General features: G+C 31.1%; 1 protein-coding gene across 3 annotated transcripts in view; it reads left to right on the plus strand.

Moving 5' to 3' along the window:
• The window catches only part of LOC106469176 (islet cell autoantigen 1-like), a 105622-nt gene that overhangs the window by 1482 nt on the left and 95258 nt on the right, over positions 1-8882 (plus strand). For 2 of the 3 annotated variants that reach the window (XM_022397614.1, XM_013929641.2), the window contains exon 2: positions 5167-5244. In XM_022397614.1, coding sequence (XP_022253322.1) covers positions 5234-5244 — 11 coding nt within the window. In that variant the 5' untranslated portion in view covers positions 5167-5233. Of the gene's footprint in view, positions 1-2386; positions 2406-5166; positions 5245-8882 lie in introns of those variants that run through there. The other variant, XM_022397613.1, reaches the window with a different exon arrangement.

Genomic DNA, 8882 nt, shown 5'->3' on the forward strand with positions numbered 1-8882 from the left:
ACTTCATTAAGAAAACTCAACATTCATTTTGTTTATAAGAAGGATCCAACTGTTTTTTTTTATGTGAATAACATTGGTTTCATTAAGGAACTGCAACATTCATCACATTTATTAAAAAAGATCTAACTTACTTTGTGAAATGTTTTTTCAAAAATGAAGAAAAAAGTTTACAAGATGGTTAATATGTTGTACTTACAGAACTTCCCCTTAAATATATATGTGGTCATGCTAGTCTGATGTGTTTATATCTTGTGGCAAAAAACTTCCAGTTCACACTTTGGGTTTGTGTAATTTGTACTAATGAATGCACATGCAAAAGAAATATTAAAAAATGATTTTATAACATTTGTTCACAGTAGTTGTCTCACACCCCCCTTCTTTTCCAGTTGAACAGTGGATGACATTATTGTGAACGTGTGCTTTTCCTTATAATTTTGTCTGGTCAGAAGTGGGATATTTGTTCATATGTAGTGGAAACTACTGAGAATATTATCAACAATGATTTTAATAACACAGAATTTAAGGACAACAAGGGACCTGTTGGTCCATCTAGTCGGTCCAATCTGCTAAACTTAGAAAAAAAGGATAACACTCAAACTAGACTTTACCATTTAGATATTTATCAAACCTTCCATTAACCCTTTCCAGATGGATCATGGGTGAAAGGCCATGTCATCACATTTGTTGACTCGCATTCAAAATTTTATTGAACTACTATTTCATGAAGTTATATCAATAAGTTTGGTATCAAACATAGATTATAATTCAAGTTTTAGCATTATACATTACTCAATTTCTTAATTTGAAATTAAATATTAAAAAACACAGTTAAACATAGATTTTGTTGATATGTCGCGTAGTATGTTGAATGTGGCACTGGTTCAAATTAGATGTGAAAATACTAAGTCTGTAGATTCATACGAATTAGGAACTCAAATTATCAGTATTGACAAGCTGGAATATGAAATAAGAACCTCTTATCTTTTCTATTTGTTAAAATATTGCTCATGTAATAAATCAAGTACAGTGGCACCCCACCCACTTCTTTCCAATTTTGCAAATGCTACATATATACACTTACTTCTATATATGAAATGAATAACCAATTAAAATCTCAGATTGTTTCCTTAGTGGCTTTATTATCCAATTTATATTCTTGGATGCCATCTCTTTCTTTCGAACCAAGATTTCAAGGAGGTAGGTTGTGTCTTTAATCTGCTCTAAATTTAATATTTTTTTTAGACTGAAATACTGCATAGTTATTAAGCTTGATAAATTATAGTAGAATTCTATGGTATTGGTATAGTAATTTATGAATTTTTGTTTATTAAACTATACATATAAAACCTAAGAAAAATTATTTTGTTTCATATCTTCCACTTGCAAAACTTGAAAAGGCTTAGCAACCTACATCATGCAGCAACAGGGTACAAAAGTCATAACTAGAAGAGATAATTGTTGACTTTACTTCTTTATTTACTGAACGAGTTAGCTTTTACCAGTAGTGGGACAGGATGGCCAAGCATAATATTAAAACAAATAATAGGCTTGGTCAGATAATTCTTTTACAAGTTAAGAGTAAAATTCTTTGCTTCTCCCCAAAGAAGTTGCTTTTCTCCTCTATATCACAAGTGCCTCCAAAATGTTTTGCAACTGATTGTAAAAGGTTTAAAACTCTTCATTTTTCTACTTGAAAAAATTCTTTTTAACTATAGAAATCATTATCTACCTTTTTTGATTGTGCAGAGAACTATGATTGGCAGTGATGGATTTAGTGTATATTCTATGTATTATAAGCATCATTTACGGTAGGTTTGGTGAGATTAAGGGGATTTTATGAAAGGTCAGGTTCAGTTAGTATTTAGCTCACCTTGTTGCAACTAATAATATTTAATATTCCAAAACAGTTATAATAAGGACTGTAAATTGCTTTCATGCTGGTGATGTACTTATTTTCATTTGACAGTGTACAAGATGGCCACGTAGCTATCGTTCAAACATAGAGCTGGGTAATTGGCAATATTGGACTTTTAAAAAGGTTTAAATGGGATTCATATTGTTGAAGATGAAGACATGACTTTAGTGTTAAACAACTTGTTTTGCTAATGTTTTAAGTAAAGATGATAATATAATTAGATGCCTAATTTCTTTATACGTTTAAGAGGGAAGAGTAATATTATTATTATTCATAATCATATTTTAGAAAAACTTGAAAATCTTATTATTGATAGTAAAGTCCTAGCTCTGCTGATTTTTAAATTTATAAATAGGTTAAGTAATAAGTTAGTTAGGGTTTTTTATCTCTCATTGCAATTGCTCATGTGTGATATAATATTTGTTTTAGCCTTTAAAAGTGGGATATTAACTACATCTGAGCTTGTTACTTTGTACCACACGAAGAAGAGGTATTCCCCTTTATACTTCCCATAGTTTATAAGTTTCAGATGAGTAATGAAATATTAAAATATGTGTCTTTTGTTTTTTTATTATGTATTTAAAAATTAACTTGGCATTGGGAAAGTTACTTATCTTTAAATATGGAAGTTAGAGTTTGATATCCTTTAGAAGTCTGGAGCTACCAGGGGAATGCATAATGATTGGAAGGTAACCTGTATAAAACTACCTTTAATAATGATACCCTGGAAATTACTATTGTCAGGTTTTGTCGAGACAGGTCACAGTTGAAAGGTCATGTCATCTTGTTTGTTGACTTTCATTCAAAATTTTATTGAACTATTATTTCATGAATTTATGTCAATAACTTTGGTATTAAACTGTAAATTATAATTCAAATTTTAATACTATGTATTACTCAATTTCTTAATTTAAAGCAAATATTAAAAAACATGTGGTGTTGAATGCAGCACTGGTTCAAATTAGATGATTGTGATGTCAAAATACCAAGTCTATAGTTTTGTATGTTTTAAATTTGCCAAGATATTGCTCATGTAATATATTGAACACAGTGGCACCCTGCCCACCTCTTTTCATTTGTGGAAATGCTCCCTTATATACATTTACTTCTATATATGACATGAATAACCAATTAGAAGCTAAGAATGTCCCCCTAGTGGCTCTCTCAGTGATATTAATGGTATTGGCACCATTTCTTTCTTTTGAACCAATATTTCAACGAGGTAGGGTGTGTCTTTAGTCTGCTCAATTTAATATTTTTTTATACTAAAATCTATATTAGTTACCAAGTTTGATAAATTATAGTGGAATTCTATGGCATTAATGTAGTAATTTATGATTTTTTAGTTATTCAAATGTATATATAAAACTTTAAAAATTTTTTGTTTCATATCCTCCACTTGTAAATTTTTTAAAGACTTAGCAACCTACATCAAGCAACAACTGAGTACAAAGGTCTTAACTAGAAGAGATAATTGTTTGCTTTACTCCTTTAGTTATTGTTCTATGTTTTAAGAAAAATAAGTTTAAGAACTTATTTCAAAATAGCAAAAATCTGTATATATAATGTATAATAATTGAAATGTGACTATTTTACAAAATACCAATCTACTAAAACACAGCCAAGACAAGTTACTTTGTATGGAACAAAGGTCAGTTTTATTTTATTTGATACAGTAACATGAGTGCACGTGAGCCACGTCATTGTAACTTCTGTATTGTTAGCCAGGCATGGCTGAAAGGTCAGTATAATAAAGAATAATATATATATAAATAAATGGATAATGTTATGAGATTTAAGATATTTAATCTAAACAGTTATGTTTTCGTGTTATAATTTGTGTTCATTCATGAAAAGAGGCAAGATTTATATTTATTTCCTAATTTTTTATGGTGGTTGCAAGATTGGTCAAATCTACTGAACCCACACAGAGATTAATTACTGAAAATAATGGATAAAATATAAAGTTTTTTCTTAAGAAATGTTTGGTAACTATCTGGACATTATAAAGATTTAGCATGTGAAATTTGAAAATTTACTGATGCATAAAAGTATTTTTGATTTTAAAATAAACATTACTTTGCATGATAGATAGGCAACATGTGAACAGAAAAAAAAACATGAGAAACCACTGCATTACAAACTTTAAGACTTAATAAAAAAAATTTATGTTTGAAAGCATTGTAATGTTTTCTGATAATCTGCCAAATTTTGTTAACATATGCTTACTAATTTAAAAGTTATAGCATGAAAACTATAACAAACAGAAAATGGTTACGAGGTTGGTCCCAGGGACCAAGCCTGTGCTGAAAGAGTTAAGACAGTTACACTTTTTTCAAAAAAAAATTCTTAACTGGAACCTAGTCTGTTTTTCCCAAATCTTTATCTTTTGTTCTTTCATCCTATTGGTTTCAGATTTATAGCACAAAGAAATCAGAGGTTTTTATCCTGTTGATTTACTGGTTAATCTTGTAAACTTTAGTAAGATAACCTCTTACTTTTCTTTTCTCAGTGGAAAATAAGAGATCTTAACCTATCCGTATCAGATAACCCTTTCACCCTTGGAATAATCCCAGTAGTCCTCTGAATCCTTTTCTTTTTTAGATAAGGAGACTGAAACTCTACCAAATATTATAACAAATTATTTGCATAAAGAGATAATTACCTCTTTTACATTACAGAATATTAGAGAGATGGTTGATGAAAACATAGGATGAAAACAAAAAAAGACAAATTGAACATGTGTACACGTTTTCACTATTTAATGCACAAAGCAGTATTACAAAAGGAATTAGTTAGCTTCACTACTAGCAACAGAGCAGTAGAAGCCAGTACTTCACAGGATTTGAAGAGCAGAAACCATGGTTTCCTTTAAAATATAGGATTGGTTTAAATTTTTATCTTCCTGAAGGGTTGGTGTGCAAGGACAGCCTTGAAGATCAAATGGCACATTTCTGTCTGTAGATTATGTTATGACACAGTAAAGCCTGCCAATCACAGCAGGTTTTTGAGAACTGGCTAAGGTTCTAAAAGTTTCATTAGGAGAAAATGAAACTACTTTCACATCAGTGATAACTCCTCCATCTCGGGAATCATTCTAATAATAATAATAATTGAACATTTCCAATAATGTAACATCCTTTCTTACATAAAATGATTAAAAGTATAACATTTTAAAAACAATGTTTAATTATAATTTAATTTTTGTTTTTATTTTATTGCTTGATGAGTGTGCGTTCTATCGTTTTTAGGAAGGCAAAAAACAGAGCCAATTGTGAACTTCTTTTGTGGGCTTAGTGATACCTGTATTGAAAAGAAATGACAGATCTGTAAGTATGATATCTATGTATGAGAGACGTATATTTTTGCATTTTTGTAATTTAATAGAAATATTTGAATTTTTGCCAATATCTATTATTTTATAATGAAGAAATTTCATAAACAATTTTATAAGTAAATTAAGAGGAATCTACTTTCCAAGCCATTGTAAAAAAAATGAAAAGAATTGAGTAAATAATAAAATTATGAAAGGGACTTTTGAAAATAATATGCAAAATAATATTTTTTTAAAATACATTTGAAGGTCATTGGATTACCAAATGTATATGTACGAAAAATAAATCTGCAGTTTGAAAAAGACATAAAAAATAGAAATGAAAAATAAATGAGGCTGGAAAATTTTTTAAATTAGTTTGAACAATTTTCATCATGTAATATACAAATGTACAATTTATGCTAGTATTTAGTATAGCTTGATGAACTAAAATGTGTTCTGTAGAACAAATATCTCCCAGTAATGCTGTGTTTACATTTATACTGATGTTTGTTGAGTGAATCATGAAACAAAGCTTTGTAATTTTTTAAATATGTGCCATTATTTTGGTACATTTAATACTTATAGATAAAGTAATTGCTTATGTGAATACTTGACACTGGTAACTTGTGTTTTTTCTTGCACACTACTATGACTTGTTAGGATTATGAAACACTGACTGGTTACGAATGTTAATCTTTGTAGAATCCATAATGTTATTACTTTACACACACTTTAACATGACAAGTCATTTCATTATATAGAAACATCAAATTAATTTCATAGATATCTAAGCTGTAACTAATAAATATTCAAACAGTAGCATTACTATCATTATAAACAAAATAGGTAATTAACCATTGGGAATTCATAGAAATGTCAATTCAAATTTGTCCTAAGTGAAACTATCTTTCTTCAGACATTTACCTATTAATCTCCAGTATTTATATTTGACTTGCATATACAAACAGGTGTGATGCAGTAAAGAAAAGTATTCCAACTGTATTCTGTGTACTTCAGATACGATTAATGAACAGGAAGCAGAAAGGAAAATGTAAAATTTAAAAATAAGTATTTGAGAGATGTTTTGAAATTAATTTCAGTTTGTTAATCTCAGTATTGAATGATAGTCTTCATTACAACCTAACAACAGAAATTATTTAAAACATGACTGATTTTTCAAAAGTTTATGCTTTGTCTCCAGTTCCTTCCCTCGTTTAGTTGAATAAATAACAAAAAATTACACCTCAGATAAATTTGTTTGAATGCTTGATCTGATGTAAGCAAGGTGACATTTGCTGGAATTTTTTTTGTGATTTTGAAATTGTATGTTAGAAAAGTCAGTTTTGAGGGTGAGATATAAAGAATACTTTAGATTTAACTGTAAAGGAAATAGATTAATTACTTTTAATTTGCTAACATAGAATGTTTAAAACTTAGGAGCTTTCACTACTGTTAATTCTGGTGGCCCCCAAATTCCTAGCTTTTCATAGCTGTGTCAATTACTGTAGAAAGTTTCTGAATAGAACCCTGTAAGGATAACCGATAATATTTAGTCAGTCAATTTTTTAATGCCTTTCATTCAGTTTTTGTATCTTCATTAATGCTCATCAACTTTGGCCAGTATTTATTTTGTGTGCATTTTGTTGTTTACACTATTTGTAAATTCTGGGAAAGAGCTAAGTTATCAAAATCTTTTATTTATGAAAGGAGATGTTGAAATGTAAATGTTAACAGCTTGTATGACTATGTCATGTGCATAATTACAGCAACTGCTAAAGAGGCATGAGAGAATATTTAAACATACTTTTTTAACATTCTAGGTAACCCTTCACTGCCAGCATCAAATTGATTAACTTTCATTGAGGTCTGGTCAAACTGGCCATATCATGATTAGATCTGGGTGATTTAACACTGTAGGAACAATATTAGTGTTTTGTATAAACCTTGTTTCTATAAATATATATGTAGTAATGTTAATTCCAATACATATATACCTCCTCTCACACTTATAGCTATTACTTGACTATCAGGGTTTTTTCTTTTGCCCTTCCAAGCATTGGTCTGATTTTTTCTCACTTGCTCCAGTTTTTTATACACCACTTAATTGCCTTCAGTGGTATTTGTCTCGTGACACTCTGCACCTACATCAGTGCACCTTCTGTCATCGTACTGTATATAAGCACCTTATTCAGATAATGTTATCACTTTTTCTTGTCACTAATGGGTTTCCTAACATTACAATCAATCGGAGATACTTTGACCATTATCTAGTTGATTTACATAATAGTAATTTATACAATAAATAAAAAAAACAACTTATTCTGCTTGGCAAGCTGCTTTACGGCATGAAATTCTGGATTATTATTTCTGATACAGAGGCAAATCAGGTCTTTCCTATCCCACCTCTGATATTTAGCTTCGCAACAAAATCTGGAGGGGGGTCACTGTCTGTGATTTTGTTCGCAGTGAGATGGAGACATATATTTGGGTGTGTGGTGGTTCTCTGGGGGGGAGCTCTGAGACCACAATTGAGGGCAATCCTTCACATACTGGAGAGAATTTAGATTTACTTTTTTTTGTGTGTGCCATCTTTTAGTCTGTGGGACAGTTTTGAGTTTGCAGACTCTTAGCATTTCGGGGCCGAGGTTCAATTCCCTCAGGTAGATGTGTCTGATGGCCCAACATTGCTTTTCTCTAACAGAACAACCTTATCTCACAAAAGGTTGTTCCAATCAACACACTCTTTAAAGGAAAATGAAAAAGAAAAAAAAGGGTACTTTGGGATAAGTTACCTCTGATTTGTTTTTTTCTGTTGGTTCTTCGAGAGTGTGATGTTTTGGGCTTTTTCCAGGTTGCTTTGAACCTACTCCTTACTTGATGATTGAAAGGTCTGGAAGCACATTTTTAGTTTTTCTCTCCATCCATAGATATTGTGGCTCATGCTGTGAGGTTTACTTCTCATTTGTATGAAGGGACAGTTTTGCTTTATCCGACACGTTGTCAGAACTTCATGATTTTAGCCTACCACACCAGATGGAAGCATTTTCCGATTCTCAAATAATGCTTCTGCTCCTCAATTTTCATGGTTCTAAGGTGGAGTTTGTAATTAACCTGAGTAAATCTGTATCTCCTGATGGGACAGTGTAAGTATATGGTCTTCCAACTCTTAAAATCTACAATTTTGTTTTCCTTTCACTTCGTTGGAAGACTTTCAGGATCACCAACTTCATTGCTGATGAGCTGGATCCCTTGTTAGCATACCAGTTCAATTTTTGGCTTCTACATTCCTCCCTGTTGTCGTTGGTGTCTCAAACTTCATTGGCTCCAACAGGGAGTTGTAATTCTGCCCCTATTCATGGGTCTCGCCAGACATCAGCCTCTTGGTAGAATGGTACCAAGAATAGATTCTGTTTATATCCAAGGGTTTTGCTGCTTGGCCTGATCACGAGCGGCATCGGTTATTATTGTATACCTTCAGGGACTGTGGGAGCTTGGCTCCAAGAATTTCTGGTCGTGTGGTAACCTTGACCACGGATCCAGAAGCACTGCAGGTCCTTAAATCAGAATTTGTCATTCAGTTCATATCTTCACATCTATACACCTGGAAAAAAGTTAAGCACCCCCAAATATTTTTCAGGATTGCTTATTGAA

This window comes from Limulus polyphemus, unplaced genomic scaffold, assembly GCF_000517525.1.
Source record: "Limulus polyphemus unplaced genomic scaffold, Limulus_polyphemus-2.1.2 Scaffold3339, whole genome shotgun sequence".
In the NCBI taxonomy this organism is placed as follows: Eukaryota; Metazoa; Arthropoda; class Merostomata; order Xiphosura; family Limulidae; genus Limulus; species Limulus polyphemus.